This window comes from Eleginops maclovinus, chromosome 21, assembly GCF_036324505.1.
Source record: "Eleginops maclovinus isolate JMC-PN-2008 ecotype Puerto Natales chromosome 21, JC_Emac_rtc_rv5, whole genome shotgun sequence".
NCBI lineage: Eukaryota > Metazoa > Chordata > Actinopteri > Perciformes > Eleginopidae > Eleginops > Eleginops maclovinus.
This window is the reverse complement of record NC_086369.1, coordinates 16830395-16852403: the sequence shown is the minus strand read 5'-3', so window position 1 is coordinate 16852403 and position 22009 is coordinate 16830395. Positions and strand designations below refer to the sequence as shown.

The following is a 22009-nucleotide window of genomic DNA, read 5'->3' as shown; positions in this document are numbered from 1 at the left end:
TGTCTATTTAAAAAATAATAATCTGTTTTAGCCTATATGCACCATTGTATACTAGCCATCATCTTTATATATTAAAACACTGTCTTGTTGCGAATATTTTCTGGTCCAAAATGATTTTAAAAAAGCTGGTTTTCCGTCGTTTGAATTTGAAAAACTAATAAATACTGACTTAGATATGAGAACAACTTCTATTTTCAAAAGTAAGATAAGGTTTAATGCCAATGTATTCACCTGCAAGATATGTTACATGCTCTTAATGCATATAGTAATCAATAAGGGTATAGAAACGAAATAATAATATAGTAAAAATTGCTTTATAAAAAAACAATATGACAATTATGTACACTACGTTGTTTTATGTTTTATATGTCTAATTCTTGTCCTTTTAACTATTTTCTTGTTCAAAATGAAACTAAATAAAAAAAGGGGGTTTCCGTTGTTTTATTTTGAAACGCTCTAGCGGAAGTGCTCCTCTATATTGTGTCCGACGTGATGGTTTGCAGTACTCAAGTCCCGTGACAAATTAGATCGGAACTTTTCTACAGGAGGAGGACAGACTGATGTTTCCTGCTTCTCTTTTCACAGCGACTTAAAGCAGGAATACTCGATCAGAGCGGGTCTTCAGAGTCTCCTGTCGGAACCTGAACCTGGAACATGTGGGTTTTATCCTCAGTTTGAAGTCTGAGGACAGGATTCAGGATCAGAAACTGAAAGGTACGTGATGTCCATCTGAAACACCTGGGGCTCATGTTAGCTGCTAGCATGAGCCATATTTACAGTAAAGGTAAACAGCTGTGTTTATGGTGAATATTAACTGTTATCTATTATAACACATAATTATTTTAGCTTACCTTTGCTGCGCAACACACCAGAAACTCGGTGTAAACTGTTGCTGTACTTTTAGCTGTTTGTATTACACATATATAAATATATACTGGTAAAAAACGGCAATCAGTGAAGATAGTCACCAACTTTTTGGTAATTATTGAGTCATTTCTAATGCAGTAATAGAAGAACATGTGTTTTGTTCAGTCTCTTAAATATGAATACTTATCCGTGTTATATATAATAGTAAAGTGAATATTTTAGACTGACAAAACAAGACATCACTTTTGAAAAAACCGGGTTGGACATTTTTCAGTATTTTCTAGTGTGTGTGTGTGTGTGTGTGTGTGTGTGTGTGTGTGTGTGTGTGTGTGTGTGTGTGTGTGTGTGTGTGTGTGTGTGTGTGTGGATGCTGCGATGGTAGGGGGGGCAGTTAGTTCATCCCCTCTCACTTCTGCAGCTGCACTTCCTCTAACATCTGACCCGCACTGCTGCATCGCAATGAGACACTGAGACTGAACCAGAGACACTAAACAGCTCAGATGCCTGTGTGTCTGTGAGGTTAGCGGCAACAGGTCGTACTAAAGGTGGTCTGTCTTCAGGGCTGTGAGTCACGACTCATTTCATTATCAATCAAAGTCCGAAACAAGTGGAAAAAGTCCGTTTTCATTTCAAATGATATGAGGATAATTCAAATGTCTTAAAAGTCATATTGGAGTCTTAAAGCTGTAGATTCCTCCTGAAACAATACTGGAGTCATCAATATTGTGTTGTCATAGCAGCGCTACTCGTCTTCCTGTTCCTCTGTCTTTACTATTTCAGATCTTCAGAGTGTGTGTGTTCACATCTGATGAGCTCTCACATCTGATTTCTCCTGGCAGACTTGTCATGCACGAGATGCGACCAGTGTGCGTGCGTGTGTGTGTGTGTGTGTGTGTGCTGCAGCATTCCTCCAGGAGGAGCAGCCCCATCAGCTGGATCAGAGTCTCTCAGACTTCACGGTGATTCAGCTGAACTATGGGAGGAATGTTAAAAAGCTGGTCCGACTCTCTGACGTCCCATAACCAGGAACGTGTGTGTGTGTGTGTGTTGCTGCTTGGGGAAAACTGAGTGTTGCACTGAAGTAATAACCAGGTTTAAAACGCACACGCACACGCACGCACACACACACACACACACACACACACACACACACACGCACACACACACACACACCTGACTACACCCTGTAAGTTAAGAGGTTTTTTGTGTGAATGAATGTGGGAAAACTACAGTGAATTTAGAAGAGGGGGCTGTTGAAGAAGTGTCTATGTACACATGTAGTTTAAATACATCATAATAAGGAAAATAATCAGTAAACTAATATTCAAAAAACAATAAACACATCTTTAAAGTAGAAGCCATAAAGATTAAATAAATAATATTAATACAATTAAATTAAATACAGGCGCACGTTTTTATTAAACCAATAAATAAAAAATAAATGAGATAAACATTTCTCTAAATAGTGAGATATTAACAGAAATAATGCAACAGTAAAATACATTTAGAGACCAAACACTTATTAAAATCACACCTTGAAAATAACATTTAAAAATATCAATACATACAAATAATTGGTCTTCCTGAAAAGATATGTACTATATGTACAGTTTCATTATGATCTGGGTTTAATTGAGAAGTGATCTGCAGCTCCTCGCACAGCTGTAGATGTGAAGTAAACACAGGGTCCTGTGGTTTATGTAAATGAGTGAGAAAATGAAGTGTTGAGTTTAAAAGAGAAAGCAGAGGACGTGAAGTGAACACACACACGCGCATTTTAAATTACCCTGAATCCAACGTGAGCAGAATGACACACACATCCTGCAGGATGCGTTCAGGATCAGCACACACAGTGGGAGAAAGTAGAGCCGTAGCAGGTCCTCTGTTTCTGTGAACAGAGGAGAGGGTGAGCTCAGAGACACAAAGGGCGAGTCACAGCCGGACAAAGAGCTTCAGAGAGTTACATAAGTGTGTGTGTGTGTGTGTGTGTGAGATTCCTCTCTTTGTGCTGAGGAGGAGCCACTGTTAACCTTTGTGATGCTGCAGCTTCAAAGACCCCCTGAAGAGGTGTTAGAAATACCTTCTGACCAGAACAGGGGAGAATGTCACCGACGCAGCGTGTGTGTGTGCAGACATGCATGTAAATACGCTTCTTTAAAAGAGTTTACTACCAAATATAAAGCATGACTACGGGGTGTTTTGGTATGAATTATTATGTCTCCAATAAAGAACCTGTTCTCTGTTCTGCAGCACGATGAGGACGGGGGGGTTCTGCTCCTGAGTCTCAGTCTGAGGAGGAGGATCTCTACTCCAGGGACGCTTTGATCCTGCAGGACCATCATGGAGGAGCAGCCCGGCCTCCCCAACGTCAGCATTCCCTGCCACGATGAGCAGCGGGACAAGAAGAAGCGCTTCACGGTAAAATTACGTTAAATCCATTAAATACACAGCTAGGAGATAAACAGTAAGGAAATATTTGCACTTTTCTTGGACAGTTTTGCACGTTTCTGCACAAAACTACATTATTTTTAAAAATAGGACACATTGAGCATTTCAAACCAGAAGAAGTCTTTTTCTAGTTGTGTTGATTGTGCTTTGTGTTTAACCCCCAGGTTTATAAGGTGATAGTGAACGTGGGGCAGCAGGAGTGGTTCGTGTTCAGACGCTACGCAGAGTTTGATAAACTCTACAACACAGTGAGTCTCTTTAACACACACACAGACACACAGACACACAGACACACACACACACACACACACACACACACACACACACACACACACACAGCTGTAACTCTGCTCACGAGTGTTTGATTCCCTTTGATTTTCTGATTTTCTGATTTTTGTGATGTTTAATAATGAAAGCCTCGTGATCACGGCCCTGACATCACTTCCTGTCTCTGATGCAGTTAAGGAAACAGTTTCCTGCCATGAACTTGAAAATTCCCGCCAAGAGGATATTTGGGGACAATTTTGAACCTGGTGAGTCTCCACACTGCGCTGATTCACTGTACAATAAGGCGTGAACTATACCATTACACAGGTATTAAAACAGCAGAAAGCCGTTGGATTTTTATATATTCTCTCACCTATTCTGATAATCAACTGGTCATTTAATGCATTTTTCCTGCAGAAATGTCTCAAAAAATCTGTTTCCAGTCCCTCAATTCTGAGGATTTCCTGCTTTTCTCTGTTTTATATCATATTAAAGTTCATGTAGTTGGACATTTTAGGACAAAACCTTCAACTTTTAGTAATTAGGATGTACCTTTTTGACATTTTATAGACCAATTTATATATTTATCTAGGAAATAATCTGCAGATAAATCATTAATCAGAGTAATCACAAATTGCAGATCTAACGTGCCTCAGGAAATAATCCAAGTACCTGATGTGCAACATGGTGATTTGTTCTATTTGTTAAATAATATTTGCATGTGTTGAACAGAGTTTATAAAGCAGAGACGAGCCGGGCTGCACGAGTTCATCAAGAGGATCGTTTCTCACCCTCAGCTCTGCACCCAGTAAGAGATCACTACATCAGACTTTATAATAAAATATCACTGGCTTTATCTCAGGTAATGCCTGGTTCTCTGCTCAGTAATGCTGATCTGTGTGTCATTGATTCTGTTTCCAGGCCAGATGTGAGGGCCTTCCTGCTGATGGACAAGAGGCAGCACTTTTCTGACGCCTCTGAGGACGAAGACGACAGAGTGAGCCACTAATCAACCACTTCAGATCATTCATTCCCACCTCTCAAAATAAATACAGATGGATAACTCGCTCCCCTCAGATGAAAACCTTTTGACTTCCTCTACTAGTAGAACCTTGTTATTAACCACCCTCTTATTCATTTCATTACTACTTTACTCAGAAAGCTCTAAGGGAGACTCAGCCTTCAGACAAACACAATGACGAGGAGGAAATCTTAGAACTTTGCAAGCCTCATTATGAGTAAACAGTGAGTCAGTGTTTCTGTGTTTCTCATTACCAGAACAACTCTACCTCCAGAAACATTAACCTGGGACCCTCTGGAAATCCACAGTAAGTCCCCCCCACTGCGGCAAGACAGCTATCTATATTTACTCAAACACACTCCTCACATCTAGTGTTCAACACAAAGCTAACCAAGGGTTATCTGATTGTGTTTCAGCGCCAAGCCCACAGACTTTGACTTTCTGAAAGTCATAGGGAAAGGGAGTTTTGGGAAGGTATGTGAACCTCACGATGCTCCAAAGTACTTTCTGTTTACCTAGATCTAATATCACAAACTGTGCAATTACCCTGCTAAGAACAGTATACACTTTATTTAATATGTCAGCCGTGCATTTCATCCTCCAGAAAGTCCATTCTGTAAATCCTCTTTGCAGGATCTTGTTGTCTGACACATGTTTGTTGTTGTTGTTGTTGTTGGGTAACTCTAGACTCTGTGTGCTGGCATCAGTTTTGGTTCTGCTTGTGTCGGGATGTTCCCACACAGGAAGTGAGACTCTGGTGAACAAGCTTTCTCCTCACGCAGGTTTTCCTCGCCAAACGAAAACACGACGAGAAGTATTACGCGGTCAAGGTGTTACAGAAAAAGGTCATCCTCAACAGGAAAGAGGTAACTCTACCAGGACACAAGACCTATATTCAAAGCCTCATTATGTCCTTTAATGAACTCTGCTCTCCGATCAGCAAAAGCACATCATGGCGGAGCGCAACGTGCTGCTGAAGAACGTGAAGCATCCCTTCCTGGTGGGGCTCCACTACTCCTTCCAGACCACGGACAAACTCTACTTCGTGCTGGACTTTGTGAACGGAGGAGAAGTGAGTCTGTATGAGTCACGCTCTCACACACGACTGAGTCATCGGGTCAAGGAGAGCTGAGAGTGAAACAGGAAGTGATGCGTCATTTAAATTCCTCCCCCATGTGTGAATCCTCCCCCAGAGACGCTTTCTGTGACTAACTGTGAATGAAATGAATCTACACTTTTACCCCAGATATCTGTATGTATTTAATCTGAGGTGATTCCTGTGTCTATCCCTCCTCTAACCGAACACACCTTGTTCCTCTCAGCTGTTCTTCCACCTCCAAAAGGAGCGGACCTTTCCGGAGCCCAGAGCAAAGTTCTACATCTCAGAGATGGCGAGTGCTCTCGGATACCTGCACTCCCTCAACATCGTGTACAGGTGAGGGGGGGGTCTAACGGAAGAGGACACAGGCTTAGTGTTCTGGTTGTTAAATCAACCAGAAAATGTGTATTAAGTCTGCTAAACATACCTTATCAAATCACACTTTGAAGACACAAGGTTTATGTATGAAATGCAAGATAATTCAGCTGTTTTTCAATTGGTTTGGGGGAATTTGAGGGTTTGATTGACCTGAAAACCAAACTATATTCAACAATTAATCAGAATTTATATATTTTTAGGGCTGATTCTGATTTGTATCTATATTTTAATTCCCGACATTACAGTCATGTCACAAAATATATATATTATTATCATTTCTCGCTGATATTGGGTTGCAATTGGGTCATTTGGACTAATGTCTCTGTGTTTAATTCACTTTGTCCAGAGACTTGAAGCCAGAAAACATCCTCCTCGACCAAGAGGTGAGTATTCCTGTTTTTACAATTTATACATGCTTGGCACAAGTCCTGCTTTCTTTGCGTTGAAATGGAACTGGATCAATGCATGCACATGTAGTTATTTGCATAAAAAGCTGTTAAGTTGGGACACTGTGCAGGAGATAATAGCAGAAACCTCCCTGTTATAGACCAATAGGCTGGCTGGAAAAGCACCTACTCTCAGAGCTGCAGAGCCCAGATAATGCACATGTATAAAAGAATTCTACAGGATATATAAGCAGATACTTTCCTCTATTAGATACCAATATTCCAATGTAAAAAGGACTTTAAATAACAAACAGTGCGATTAATTAATCAGCAATAATACTGCAACACCTACTTTCTCCATGTCAGTTAATCTGAAACTGCAGTGTCTAATCAATGCATGCAGATTCCTCCCTTTCCACATACTAATAAAACAGATAGCACGAGTGTGATTGCTCCTGCACCAGCAGTGAGTGTGATTACGTCTCTGTAATGATTTCCCATTGAGAAAGTGAGGCGCCTGAATGGGACTCACATTCCTGTTCAACAAAAGCGTCCTTAGTCTGCAGGATCATAATGAGCTGCTTGTGTGGGACATGTGTCCTCTCTCTGCAGGGACACATCATCCTCACCGACTTCGGGTTGTGCAAGGAAGGCATCTCTCAGACGGACACCACCACCACCTTCTGTGGGACGCCTGAGGTACGGCTGCAGGGGACAAGATGTTTTAATCATCTTTATCACACAGATTGAGACCTGAATCATCCTGAAAATCCTCCAGATTTCTGCAGGATTGTGGCTTCTTTAAGACAAGTTAATGCAAGTGAATTCTCTCTAGGCTCTAGTGGGGTCTGTACAGATATAAGAGATTAAAAATAGTGATGTGTGTGGAGTATTAAAAGCCCGTAGCAGCGCGTCAGAGTTTTATAATAATGATTAATGTGTGTGTGCTCCTCCTGACAGTATTTGGCTCCAGAGGTGCTGAGGAAGCAGCCGTATGATAACACGGTGGACTGGTGGTGTCTGGGCTCTGTGCTCTATGAGATGCTCTTCGGACTGGTGAGACCCTTTTTGAGATCTAATAGCACGCATGCATTGTACTTTTTTGTAGGAAACAAATTACAAAACAACCAAAGAGAGACAGAAAATGTCTCTGAGAAGATGCAAAATCATGTAAAAGAGGCTTGAAACGTCCTAAAACAGACGCTTATCAACCATTAAGGCACAAAAGGACCACCATAAGCATCAACATTTCTATGAATAGAAACAAAATATCCTAAAAGAGGCACAAACGTCTACAAAGTATCGCAAAAAAACACTCAAGATGTCTAAAAGGGACATCAAGGTCTACGTCCAAGTGCCAAACATCCAAAAAAAGATGCAAAATGACCACAAAGATTCTCAAAATGTCTCCAAAGAGGCACAAAAGAACCAAAGAAAGACACAACATGTCCATAAAGGAAAGCTAAAACATCCAAAAAGAGACACACAACAAACAGAATAAGAAAGGCAAAACACAAAATGACCTATAGCAGACGCTGATTAACAAAAAGAGATGTAGAACAACCACCAAACACTCATAACAAGTTGTTACCGTCACTCTGTACTCCTTCCTGTGCAGCCCCCGTTCTACAGCAGAGACACTCACGAGATGTACGACAACATCCTGCACAAACCTCTGGTGATGCGTCCCGGTGCCTCCAGCTCCGCCTGGTCTCTGCTGCAGGGCCTGCTGGAGAAGGAGGGCCTGCACAGACTGGGCTCCAGAGACGACTTTGTGAGTCCAGGATACACACCACATTAAAGCTCAGTGATGTGGGGGGGCTCCCTCTGCTGGACAACATGTGAATTATCCCAGCTTTCTATAAATAAAAACTGATGTTTTTTTCTTGGTTTTCAGAATGAAATTAAAGCACACGACTTCTTCTCCTCCATCAACTGGGACGACCTGGAGCAGAAGAAGATCGCTCCACCATTTATACCCAATGTGGTAAATATTCTGTCTGTTTTTACTCCAATCATACTAGATTGCGCAGCTGTTTTTTAATTAACAGTGGCTAGTTAAGAACCATCCTTTCCAATCTATTTGAATTATACTCAGGTGAAGTACATTTTTGCAAGGCTCCTTGTTGAATAAAAAACAACAGTGGTTGTAACATAAAAAATGTGATAGGTTAAGGGGCGGGAAATCTCTAAGCGGTTGTCCAATCAAAACAGGCCAGCTAAAGCTATAATTTGTGTGAAAAAACCCCCGGTAAAACTGGTATTTAATTACATTTTGAGTGGCAAGAAAAAGTATTAATACTATCTTGCCTTGCTGTGGGAATACTGAATTTACTCCTAATTATTTTATCAAATTTTAAACCAATTTGCAACTGTTTTGGTGTCAAATGAAGTCCTTTTTAATTAATTCACACATGCAGTTTGCTCAATGTACTCACCCCTTCTCTCCCGGGTGTTTCCACAGAGTTCGTGCTGCGACATTTCAAACTTTGACCCTGAGTTTACGGACGAGTCGGTGCCGAACTCCATCTGCTGGTCTCAGGATCACTCCATCGTGAACGCCAGCGTGATGGAGGCGGACGACGCCTTCGTGGGCTTCTCCTATGCCCCGGCCTCCGACGACTCCTTCCTCTGAGGCGTTCCCAACGTTTGCCTTAACCGTCACCATAACTCCTTTTGACTAAAGGGAAAAGTTTATACACTCTTTACTTGTTCTCTGATGCCAAAGCAGCTGGAAATAAACAGCACTTAAAAATGTGGGTTGGAACAAAATGTGCCAGATTTTTTAATAAATTTGTATTTATATAAATATATATAACAGATGATATTTTTAAGAATTAAGGACAGACATCCTCTATTACTGTTATTCATGGTGGTTTCTAAAACAAGCCTTTAAAAAGCCTTAAATTGACACTTGAACAATTAACTGGACCTAAAATCACACCATTTGACATGGAAATGTGTTGGTCCATGTAATTACTGTATAAATACACTCTGTGTCTTATTCATTTTAACTACGCTGGAAATAGGGATTACTTGAGACCGCTGAATAATGCATTTTGGTTCATAGGTCAGATTTGTAGAAAACTTCAATTTCTGTTTGTCTTTAAATATTTAGTTTTATATTGGGTTGTTTGTTTGTTTTCTATTCTTTGCCTTAACGCATTTATTCATGATTGCCAAAATTAGAATCCACAATGCTTTGCTTCGCCTGCTGGCAATTAAGTAGGTTTATATTCCTGCAGATTAATTAAAAAAATATGAAAGAAAAGTGTGTGTTTGTATTCTTTACTAATAATGCATTGTGTGTAGTATCTCGAAATGAAGCTATTTTACATTACATGATTTTATGTATTTCTTCCTATTTCAATCTAATTTATTTAATATGTTGTACATTATTATTTTATTATTTTGTCGTACATTTAATCGCTGTACATCCTGGTCACCATGGCAACATGTTTGAAGCTAGTTACCTGTCGCTAAAAGATTGCCTTAAGAAACCGTTTGTTTCTGCATTACTAATAATGTATGTTTTGTAGTAATTTGAGATTACGGTATTTTACATTAAAGTATTATATATTGTTTATTTCAATATAAAGTATTAAACTTGTATGATATTATTATATATTTTGATTTAACTGACATTTAATCGCAGTACATCCGGGTCCTTCAGCTGCTGAGTGGTCAACAAAAATAGGGCCGTCATAAAACTATTTATTACTAATAATATATTTTGTGTAGTAATTTGAGGATAAATTAATTTACATTAAATTGTATTTATAATTTTCTCCTAACAGTATTTATTTTTTATGATAGCATAATAAATTAAATACATTTTACATAATCATTTATTTTTTATTAAAATTGTACATTCCATCGCAGTTCATCCGGGTCCTTAAATTGTTACCATGGTACCTTGTTTGAAGCTGGCGCGTGAGTTCAAGCTGTGGATTTAAAGATTAAAAGAAGATTAAGTTCTTTATAATTAATTCACAATGAGTGACATTTTATCATTAAAAGAGTCAGCTCTGGTGTATTTAGACAGAAGTGGTGGACTTCAGAAACTGGAGGAAGACTGCAGACCTTTTAACGGTGAGAATAATAAATAAAAATAATGCTAACTCTTAGCTTAGCTTGCTTACGTCAAGCTAACGTCAGTAGCATTAAAAGCTAAAAACACAACATTAGACTACATTAAATATTCAGAATACTTTTTTGTCCATTAACTTGATATATAGTGGAAATGTGTCTCTGGCAAAATGTTTAAATAATTTGACTCTTTTGTGAGTTAAAGAGTCATTCCACTATTTTAAGTTTTAGAGATGCATTTTGTTAAAAAGTACCTAAAGCTGTTAAATATGTAACAATGTAGTGTAGCTAGTACATGTATAAAGAAGCATTAAATAGAAATACTCAAGTAAACTACAAGTGCAGTACTTAAATGTTCTTAGTTACTTTAAACCCCCTTTAAATAAGATTTAGCTAATATGTCCCCCTTGTCTGCAGACCCCCAGCAGATGGAGGCGGTCTACAGGTTCTGCATCAGTGTGAACCCCTCTGATGTGATCGAGGTGGATCCTGAGCTGGGGGACTGTGTTCTGCAGGATCCACTCACAGCAACTGCACTGTTTCAGTCTGTAAGTGGAAACAACTGTGAGTTAAATAAGACTAAAGACACACTTCCACTCCTGTGAGGTTAAATAACTTTTCCTAATTCCTCTCCCAGGTTTGCTTCCTGGCCATAAAGACTCTTTCACTTCTCAATAAGATCCACACAGAGAGTCAGGTATGAATAAAAGCTGAAGCTGTTTCCCTCCCACAGAATCAGTCCTGCAACAATGTGTTTCTAATTGCTCCCAAGGTGAATGTGGTCCTCAAGTTGACCCACCTTCCTCCATTCCCCGAGTACTCATTGGACCTTTGTAGTTTTCCTCGGGGGTATGGGCCCATGAGGCCGGTCTTCATGGAGGGCCTGGTCATCGCCATAACGAGGGTCACCAAATACACCCAGGGGGCCCGGTTCCTCTGCAGCGATGAGGAATGCCCTTGCTCTGCAGGTACTAGCTGGCATGCTAACAACATCAAAAAGGTTGTTATCTTGAAATTAAATCTCAGACAAGTAGCATTTATAGAGAATAAGATTTGATTTCCTGGACTGTAGGGTTTCACCACATCCGAGTCCATGCTCCCGGAGCCACAGAGTCCGCCACGGTGAGAAACGACTTCATCTGCAGGATCTGCAGCTCGGCACTGAAGGAGGATGTGAAGTTCAGAGTGCTGGGAGGTGAGAGCTGGAGAAGAAATATGAGCACAGGAGGTTAAGAGAGGACTGTGTAATGTTTGTAAGTGTGTGTTTTTGTGGCGTCAGATAAACAGCTGGTGGAGATGATCAACGTCAAAACGCTGGATCTTCTGAGCGCTCATCAGCAGAGCTCGCTCAGGTACCAGTCTGTCACCCTGTTCCTCAGAGGTACTTCTACATCATAATAGATCTCGCTATAATTCATAACTGTGTCCCCGGTTACACGGTCAGTTTTCATCTAAAAGGACATACTGTACTCTAGATTAATACACTCAAACTTTTTAGAGGGATTATGTGTTTGTAAAATCTCATTATCCTGCGTTACAGCGACTCAAGACTCCTGAGTAATGCGGTTGTAATAGCTTCTATTTACACACAGTCAGATGTCTCGAGGTTTGTCATTAATTCTCCCCGGCTTTCTGAATGAGGCTCACTCTGGCACACACACTTAGTGGGGGAGAGTTCAAATAAATAGATTTCTGTGCTCACAGAGCCTCATGGTGGGGTATTAAGTGTTTCTGTCCCCTCTAATAACATTGTCAGACCAGCACCCCCGGGACTCTAGCAACTCTCAGCAGCAGGATTAACATATTCTGTTGACCCAGTCCTGCAGAGGAACTCAATACAGCGGGCTCTCGTTACTAAACATATATGGTAATAAGTGAAGGGAGGCCTCATTAGCTTGCACACAGAGACATCTTTGTTCTGAACGCCTCGCTCCGTGTTTCTCTTGGCTCCGGTTTGTATGCTGCATGCATGTTCCTTCAGTAATTACACAGCCCTTTGAGTGTTGCTTTGCTGTGTTTCCTGCAGATGAGCTGTGTAACTCAATGAGAATCGGTCGACTCTACAGGGTGTTGGGCATTCCTGCGCATGTGCACCAGTGGCCCAACATCACCTGGAGCGTGGAGGCCAACAGCGTGCAGCCCTGGGAGCCAGAGTGTACGACAACAGTCATAAAAAGCTTCATTCATTAAGCACTAAAGCAAAATTAGGCTAATAGGTTTCGGCTGTTGTCTGAGAGTGTGCATCCTTACCATCTTGAAACATCTACCTTTTCTCTTATCTCTTCCACAGATCCACATAAAGTCAGTGCGAGCTTCCAGCAGCTGCTAAAGGTCACCTCCTCCTCTCGCTGGAGGTTTTCTGCTGTGCTGGCTCACTGCTTCGGGCTGAACGTGGCTCCTCCGGGCCTCTACAACACCTTAAAGCTGGCTTTGTTGCTCAGCTTGGTGCAGACCAGAGTGGATGCAAAGGACACATTTCACAACCTGGATCTCCTCGCTGTCACCGCTGACACTCTGATACTGGAAAGGTGAAGTGTGCACATCCTGAGGAAAAGCATGAATATGAACCTGAGATTTGATCCTCCTCATCCCCTGTTAGACTGATGACTTACAGCCTGAAGCTGGCGAGTCGCGGGGTGAGACACCAGGCGTCAGGGGAGATGTTTGCCTCTCTGTCTCGGGACGGACACGGATCCGGCACCGCCAACATCCACGCCGGCTCCGCCCTGCTCGCCACTGGTGGAGTTTGCATGCTGGGAGATCTGGGCTGCTATAAGAAGGACAAGCTGGACGCCATCCAGTCGGGTAGAGAGTCAAAGAGATTCTGTCTATGCATTTTCTACACATTACGTAGTAATGTCCTCACTTTCTGTCAGTTCTGGAAAGCAGCACGGTGTCGGTGTTCATCCCGGGGAAAAAGTACGGTGAGGATGCTGACCAGCAGCTCTCCTTCCCGGTGCTCTGCAGCTTCTGGGCCCTCGCTGACTCATCAGACGCCTCCAGATGGACCCTGAGGGCCGACGCTGTGCTGGGAACTGTGGTGGGTTCACATGTTCATCAAGCACTTAACACACGGTTTGAAACTTAGTTTATTTGGCCAGATTCACAACACTTTCCTAAATGTATTCCTCAATTTGATCTAGTGAAAGGTCCTGAGAGAGTCATGAGCTCTTAAACCACAGAATTGTTTGCACCTGTGTTCTTATACTGATGAATCCTATTGTCCTCATTAAGAGCCAGGTTAGCATATTTCTGCCAATGGCCCTATAAGGTCACTATGCCTATGCCTATGTCTTGTAGCAGCTGCTGAGTGAGCCTTATGTCCCACTTCATTGAACTCTGATGTTTGTAGAACATTATGAGAAAACAGGAAATTGATACAATTAACTTTCCTCAGAGGAAGTGCCCTGCCCAGACAACATTACAGTACAGCTGATCCCCCGAGGATAATTACAGCGGTTGGTTTCCTACAGGGAGGGGGAAGTTCACGATACTGTATAAGTCAATAACAACTTTATATTCATGTTGCTTTCTGAGTTATGGTTCTGTGTGCAGGACCTAGGTCCGGTTCCCGCTCAGCTGGCGGACGCCTTCGGTCTGGTGATGCAGTGTCGGGATGTGGGGGGGGAGCAGACCCTGCACACCCTGCAGCAGGCAGTGCATCCTGGGAAGCCCCTCTACCCCTCCTGCTGGGACTTCACTACTCAGGACTACCAGGAGGTCAACAATCATACATTAATAGTTTATTAAAACACACTGCCCTGGTTTTGTGTTCGTACATTAACATGTACAGTTAAATCTTTTATCCAGCATCACCCTTTCCCACATTATGCCACTGTTGTAGGGACAGTGTTATAATAGCAGAGGTTCAACTTCCAAAACTAGAAAGAATAAGAAAGTCTCCTCATGTCAATTTGAGAAGCCAAAATGCCCCTAGCTTTTAGGTTACATTACACTCTCTAATTGTCTTTTCTGCCACTAGCTGGTGAATCACGCTCAGGGTTTGAGAGTGGAGCTGAGCCCCGGAGCAGAGAAGATCCTCCATGGATACTACATGGCCAGCCGGAGAGTCCGCACACAGAGCCAGGGAGTCAAGATGTCTGTGACCTCCATCAAACTACTGTAAACACTCACATTACCTTGTAATACTCTCACTTCCTGAACCACAAACTGAGAGTATTTGAGGTCACAGACCCATGTAATACCACAATCATCCACCAGGTGGAGCTCTTTAATGACTATTTTTCATCTGGTCATGACAAATGTTTACCACTGGTGACGGATTAATGTGGAAATGTCACATTAAGCTTTAAATCCCCAAACATTTACATGATTTTCACCAGATTTAGTTTCTTAAATGATCCCCAACTTTATACAATTTCACATTACTTAATAGAAACTACTAGGACAATCATTCACATTCTCGTTTTTGTCTTAGGGTCTCTCTGGCTGAGGCTCACTGTAAGCTCTGTCTCCGAACGCGAGTTCAGGAGGAAGACGCTGTGATCGCTGTGCTGCTCTGTGAGAACTCAGTTACCCTCAAACATGGTACACGTATCAGATCTATACTATTTAGTGATTTTGCACAGTACAGTCAATCTTCTATGCACAGACATGGTGTAGAAAAGCATGAGGACCATAGCTCCTAAAAATATATTAAATTGGCTAAAAATGTGACAAATCAAAGCGTTGCTCCACTCGGGTAGAGGCTTCAAATGGGTTTTCAGTTATCTGTATACCCCTGCCTCTCAACAGGAGCCTCAGCACTCATTATCCCCCCCGACTCGGTGTTTCCCTGCAACCTGGGAGAGGTGGACAATCTGCAGCAGAGAGACGACATCCTGGAGGACCTGCAGCAGAACATCCTGCGCTTCATCTACACCTACGCACCCGGAGCTGGATCCTACATCACCGAGGAGTAACACCTCACCAGGTAGGAAGACTCACATCACACTGAACCTAAATATGTACGTAGACTCAGTCAAAGATACAGTACGTCTAAATAAAAATATTCAGGGGAACACAAGGATGGAGCCAAGGCATCGTTTTTGCAGACACGTTTTTTTATTGATGAAATAGCAGTTTACATGATTCAGAGCAACAGCTTCAGAATGAGATTTACTTACCACATTCAGAGCGGACACCTGGAGTGAGTCTGCTTCTTCTGATAATCCAACTGCTCACCTGAGGGAAAAACTGAAATTAATATCCACACATTTGATCTAAAAGTCCTGAATTTTCTTTGTAATGCTGGAGATCAGTTAGACACAGTATCACCATGTTATTGTCTGATGGGTAAACGGCATGTTTGGTAGAAAAATCATCATTCCAGCTGCAAGAGTTGCTGTTTCTCGGGGGAGGGGAGGTCTGCATCATTTATGAACTCACCTCCTGATAGGCACATCAAACTGAGGATTTTTTAGATGCCTCTTCTGTGACATAGCCCAACTTCTGAAGCAACTGGAGGAGAAACAGGACTACGATTAATATCCACACATTTAAAATAAAAATCCTGAAAGATTTCATGAGGCTGGAGATCAGTTAGACACAGTATCACCATGTTATTGTCTGATGGGTAAACGGCATGTTTGGTAGAAAAATCATCATTCCAGCTGCAAGAGTTGCTGTTGCTCGAGAGAATAGAAGCTCAGCATCATTTATGAACTCACCTTCTGATCAGGTGCTTTTGTCATGACTGCAGCACGACTTCTGAAGCCACAGAAGGAAAAAAGACAGATTAATATCCACACATTTGATCCAAAAGTCCTGCATGATTTCAATATGCTGGAGATCAGTTAGACACAGTATCACCATGTTATTGTCTGATGGGTAAACGGCATGTTTGGTAGAAAAATCATCATTCCAGCTGCAAGAGTTGCCAAAGGAAGTCTAGTATTAAGATTTGAGAAGTTGTACATTATTTATGAACTCACCTCCCGATAGGCACAGCAAACAGGGATTCATCAGGTGCTTTTTTTCCCATGACTGCAGCACGACATCTGAAGCAATAGAAGGATGAAAGACAGATTAATATCCACACATTTGATCAACAAGCTGTGAAGAAGTGTGTGATGCTGGAGATCAGTTAGACACAGTATCACCATGTTATTGTCTGATGGGTAAACGGCATGTTTGGTAGAAAAATCATCATTCCAGCTGCAAGAGTTGCTATTGCTCGAGAGAATAGAAGCTCTGCATCATTTATGAACTCACCTTCTGATCAGGTGCTTTTCTCATGACTGCAGCACGACTTCTGAAGGAGAAACAGAACGAAGATCAATAACCAAATTGACTCCTTACAGTCCTGAAAGATGTTATTACGCTGGAGATTCAGTTAGACACAGTATCACCATGTTATTGTCTGATGGGTAAACGGCATGTTTGGTAGAAAATCATCACTTTTCCAGCTGCAGCACAATGAATAATATCAAATCCTTCAGACCCACCTTCATCAATCAGCCAGGACTGTTCATCTGCACCCCTAAAGAGAAAAGACAGCAGATTCAGAGTTAATGCACGTCAGGTTTGCAATATTTTCTAGTCATTAAGCATGCTGATTCCTACATCTGTCATTCAGAAATATAGAATATTGGTCGATCGTATTCTCCCTCAGGATCTGTACTGCGCGTGTCACCGTAACTTTACAGAGCTCCCATAATGACTCTCAGGAGTGATGCATTGATTTCCAGCCTGCATGAATAAGCTGGAGTTTAGAAACAGCCGATAGGATGACGGATCACCAGGGGGTCAGGGGTCACAGTGAAACACAGCCTGGCAGCACGGCAGGTTCAACAGCAGGTCACGACCTCTGCCATGACCTCGACCAGATACACTGATCTGAGGGACACTGAGGACGTCTTTATCTTTAAATCTGTCCACAGGATGATTTATGGGGATTCTACAGGATCACAGCTACCTGTCCATAGAGAGAGTCTATAATAAGCTGTCGATGCAAATAGAAAATTAATCCTCCACAAATTAAGACATTTACTTCACATCAACCTTTATGACAAACATTAAATTATTGGCATGTGAGGTAATCAATAAGCCCATAAAACCGCATTTACCTATTCTATTTGACATCATTGTGAATGCCTGTTCACTATGTTTAAGGTGCGTTATTAACGTGTTGAGGTGGACAGTAACTAAGTGCATTTAGTACAATTTTAATGTCCTTGTAGCTTCCTTGATTTCCATTTTTGCAGCTCTGAATCCCCAGGGGAATAATCATAAGATACCTGGCAGTATGCGTTATAAAGTTAATAGCCTCACCTTTAACAGCTACATGATAAACACATAACGGATGGCACGTGTCACTCTGCATGAGCTACTGCCTTTATACTCCAGTGGCGTTGTTAAGGGCAGGATTTTTAGTAGCATTTCTACACTGTAGTGGTTGTATAAAACCCTGATCACTCAGGTGGATTTCTGCAGGATCTACCTGCTTTATTAACGTCAGGAAAAGTGTTGTTTGGAAGCACTGCAGGCCGACACGTGTTACGGTGCTCTGCTGCTGGACTTCAACACAAATAGATTTATATTGACCTTGCAGAGTTTAACATAAGCTATCGTTGCACTCTGTATTTAAATGATTACTTAGCATCTTTAGCTCTAGTGCTGAAGACTGCTGTTGAACTCACTCCTCCCACGTGGCAGAGCTAGCTGAAAGCTAACGAGCTAGCTGCTTTGCAAACCACGTGGATCCAAATCCACCCCGATATGCAAACTACTCACAAGTGAAACATGATCTCCTCTCTGCTCCTACCTTCATCCTGCAGAGTAAACATGATGCAGTCTTCTCAGTTTTGCTGTGTCGAAGAGGAGCTGCACTCTGCTCATGGCTGTTCCTTCAGGAAAGAGAACCACATCCGGGTCCTTCCGTCTTAAATGCGGCTCGCAGCTGCGCACTGGGTACTAACAGCCGCAGGACAGAAGTACTTCAAAGTAAAAGTACTTTAAATGTACCAGCATCAGAATATACTTAAAGTTACAGAGTACAACACTCATTATGCATAATAATATATACATTAAAGTATTGTATTTTAATGATTGAGACATTCATGTGTTCAGTTCTTTAAGGCTGCAGTATAAGTGAAGTTAATAAAGAGTTGAACCTTAATTAACTGAGTAACCTGCAATAATGCATCAACATGTATTGCTTATTTATGATTATATTTAGTATGATAAATACAAATATAATTATTAAAGTAATTAGATAAATGTATGGTGAAAAAGGTAGCTCCTTTTATTTGACTCATATTTAAGGTAGAAAATGCAACTGAATTCTCTTCATTTAACACCAGTATTTTGAAGAAATATACAAATAATTTGAATCAGTATAACATTTCAACACCCAATGCTCACACTCATGCAATAATTTTACTTTTCTAATCCCCCATTTGTTATATTATCTGTCAATATAAATCACACACATTATTTGTACAGTATATGGACATGTGTTCACATGCTGCACATCATCATCACTTTGGTTTACCTTTCATTTAATTAATTGAACAGAAATGGTTAACATGTTAAATTCAGAGAGGCATACAAATCCAATTTAATCATACATCTAGGTAATCATTGTTTGCTCTCTTAAACATCCTGAAACACAGCTGACTCAATATAAACTATGAATATATTATAGTTTGACCCCCTCTGATTTTTTAAAAACACCCAAAAATGATTTATTTATTTTTGAGTGAAATTATATTTTGTGTTTTATTATTAAACCCAACGTTTGTATATTGTTTGAATTGAGCACCACAGCTGTGTTTAATGTAATGTTACTAATGTAATAATAATCACAATGATGATAAAGACAAATTAAAATATTGAGTTTTGTATGCCTATAATAAAAAGTCCTCTTCTGTATACGTCTGTCAGTAACCCTGGAGCCTGGTGTTGTTTCACTGCAGTCTTTATTCACATTTACAGCTTACATGTGGAGGCGGACCATGAGACCCTCTTTGTGTCCCCCTGACAGACCACTTCACATGACAGATGTCTAGTTTTTCACACACATGCATTTAGTGCAACTGTTTCAGCTGAAGCATGACGGCTCTTCACTCGTGGAATTTCTGCAGAACATGTAACAGCAGACACACTATCACAACAACACAGAAACACACAATCTATACAATAATATATTAATTTACAATGTCTTATAGTGGAGCTCCACATCACGAGGCTGCTGCTGCTGCTGCTGCTGTAGGAGTCATGCCTATATTTAATAAAAATGCTTTTAGTCTTTGTTGTTGCGGGAGGTGGAGGAGGATGAGGGTCCTTGGTTCTCCGACTCTGGAGGGTTTCTGTTCAGGAACTGTCCGCTGGCTCCCACGTACAGTCTGGACCTCATGGGCCATTTCTGCAAAGACAATATAATCCTTATACAATTTTCTTTCACAAACAAAAATATTTCACAATAAAACCATAATTGACAACAAAACTAACTTCTTTCCTTAATTAGATCAACCTCCAACACCAGCAGGGGATGCATGATGCTGCTTTGACACATCATTTATAAAGCATTTCAATAATTAAACAGTTTGCATTTAAGCACAAGATACCCCACAACAAGATCACAATTAAAATAACAACAAATCCTTAATTATCAACCTCTAAAACAATGATGGCGCATGCTTTTAAAAATAATTCATCTTAAAGACAATACGTGACAAAAAGGCGGTATTTTGCTTTGCAGGGAAACATTTCGATCTCAAATTAAAATACCACAATAAAATCACAATTGAAAAAACGTAATCATATTTACTTGAGCAATCTCTGAAACAGGCATGTGTGATGGTTTTACAAACATGCCACAACATTTATAACGCCTGTACTGTAAGTGATTAAGCAGTTTGCATTGTGCATGGAAACATTTCGTTGATTAAAAAAAGAAATCACAATAAAACCAGAATAAAGTAATTTATGAAGCCTGTAAATAAACAGTGTGCATAGCTCTGGATACATTTTCGTTCCAAAATATCACAATTATTATTATAATAATTATACGTGTTATAGGCTACCTTGACAGGGTGCAGGTATCCGTCCCCCTTCAGGGAGGTCAGCGCCTCGGCCTGCTGCGCGCTCTCCTCCGCGCCTTCCTCCTGCAGAGTCCGGGTCAGATGCGCGATGTAAGTGGTGGCGAGGATCAGCACGTCCAGTTTGGACAGCTTGGTGTCTGGCGGCACGGAGGGCAGCGTCCTCTGCAACTCCAGGAAGGCGGTCCGCAGGGTCTGGACGCGGCTCCTCTCCCGGGCTGCGTTCGCTGCTGCCGGCCGGCCTCTTCCACCGACACCCCCGGTCCCCTGCAGCCGACCATCGGGGCTGGAGCTGGGGCTGGAGGCAGGGCTGTGATCCCCTGCAGCCCCGGAGCAGTGACCTCCTCTCCTGGACATCAGGCTGCTCACTGACCTGCAGATAGACACACTTTAAATATTGCACGTTTTATTAACCTTACATTATAATTCATAAGACTATTTATTGTTCTGGTAACTTTACTGTTCATATGATATGTTACTGCTCACTGACCTGCACACATCACACTGTTAGCCATGTATTGCTCGTTTTATTAAACTCAAATTATATTTTAGAGACAAATGTGTGCTATTTATTGTTCTACCTTTAATTGTTCCTGTTCATATAAGTTATTGCCTTTGCATTTATTTATTAAACCATAACTTAAAGTGACAATCTTGAAGTGTTTTCATTTAAATGAATCTCCTACTATGTAGCTATTATTATTATTATTATTATTATTATTATTATTGTTATTATTATTATTATTATTATTGTTATTATTGTTATTATTGTTATTATTGTTATTATTGTTATTATTTATTAATAATAACAATAATAACAATTGATGAACGATTTGCAATTTGTATATATTTGCAGTATTACAAACTAGCAGGACGTGCAGACATGCAGAAACACATATTGTGTTTCCGCTTTTTCTCCAAAATCAAAAGGAAACCTCCATCAATCGAAAGATACACATTGCTGATAATATCGCATTTTTTAAGCATTACTGCAGTATTGCAAAGTAGCAGTGCGGAAATGTAGAAACACAGATAGTATTGCTGTGTTTTCTCCGTAAATGAAACTATGCAAACACATCCTAAACTTGACGCTCGTGCATCAAACACGAGACTCTAAACTGCTCAAATCAACTTGAATCTGCAGTAAATTATAAATAAAAATATCTTAACAGCATGGCTCTGTAATTTAAACACAACCCGAGTGTAGACATGTTGCACTACAGACTTGTTAATGTCTTTATCGTTCAGTGACATGCAGTGCAAATAAAGCAGCATGTAGTCGCAGTAAACACGGATGATGTTACCTCTGCTATCTCTTAAAGGCTCTGCATTGTGAAACGACATGAACGCATCCGGATCTGTAGATAATCCCGGTCCCGGTTCTCCTCCGCTACGGAGAGGTGCGTCCAGC

General features: G+C 41.0%; 3 protein-coding genes and 1 long non-coding RNA gene across 9 annotated transcripts; 2 read left to right on the top strand and 2 right to left on the bottom strand.

Moving 5' to 3' along the window:
* The first annotated feature begins 489 nt into the window (after nt 1-489).
* sgk3 (serum/glucocorticoid regulated kinase family member 3) lies at nt 490-9737 on the top strand. Of its 3 annotated transcripts, none has more exons than XM_063912333.1 (17): nt 490-714; nt 3118-3285; nt 3480-3563; nt 3776-3848; nt 4315-4390; nt 4504-4579; nt 4861-4910; nt 5020-5077; nt 5386-5469; nt 5544-5675; nt 5926-6038; nt 6427-6463; nt 7079-7165; nt 7427-7522; nt 8085-8240; nt 8364-8453; nt 8931-9737. In XM_063912333.1, exons 2-17 carry the CDS (start codon nt 3208-3210, stop codon nt 9099-9101), a joined length of 1461 nt encoding a protein of 486 aa, XP_063768403.1. In that variant the 5' UTR covers nt 490-714; nt 3118-3207; the 3' UTR covers nt 9102-9737. The 3 variants fall into 3 exon arrangements, with proteins under 3 accessions (XP_063768403.1, XP_063768404.1, XP_063768405.1); XM_063912334.1 differs by lacking the exon at nt 490-714 and adding an exon at nt 2087-3007; XM_063912335.1 differs by lacking the exon at nt 490-714 and having other exon boundaries at nt 3144-3285; nt 3732-3848.
* On the bottom strand, nt 2276-18441 carry LOC134883871 (uncharacterized). 4 transcript variants are annotated; one of them, XR_010168341.1, is made up of 11 exons: nt 18321-18441; nt 17002-17036; nt 16769-16808; nt 16489-16554; nt 16225-16264; nt 15944-16015; nt 15682-15739; nt 11355-11757; nt 3100-10410; nt 2654-2755; nt 2276-2556 (listed from the first exon to the last, which is right to left on the bottom strand). It is a non-coding gene; the product is annotated as an uncharacterized LOC134883871 (long non-coding RNA). The 4 variants fall into 4 exon arrangements; XR_010168342.1 differs by having other exon boundaries at nt 8905-10410; XR_010168343.1 differs by lacking the exons at nt 2276-2556; nt 2654-2755; nt 3100-10410; nt 11355-11757 and adding an exon at nt 13109-15514.
* Nucleotides 10462-15482, top strand: mcmdc2 (minichromosome maintenance domain containing 2). Its single transcript, XM_063912332.1, has 14 exons — nt 10462-10558; nt 10973-11103; nt 11193-11252; nt 11328-11523; nt 11628-11750; nt 11835-11936; nt 12582-12710; nt 12846-13083; nt 13155-13360; nt 13432-13595; nt 14111-14275; nt 14538-14677; nt 14994-15103; nt 15311-15482. Exons 1-14 carry the CDS (start codon nt 10462-10464, stop codon nt 15475-15477), a joined length of 2028 nt encoding a protein of 675 aa, XP_063768402.1. The 3' UTR covers nt 15478-15482.
* A 1071-nt stretch (nt 18442-19512) lies between the features above and the next one.
* On the bottom strand, nt 19513-22009 carry LOC134858073 (transcription factor 24-like). Its single transcript, XM_063873942.1, has 3 exons — nt 21903-22009; nt 20584-20971; nt 19513-19922 (listed from the first exon to the last, which is right to left on the bottom strand). Exons 2-3 carry the CDS (start codon nt 20953-20955, stop codon nt 19800-19802), a joined length of 495 nt encoding a protein of 164 aa, XP_063730012.1. The 5' UTR covers nt 20956-20971; nt 21903-22009; the 3' UTR covers nt 19513-19799.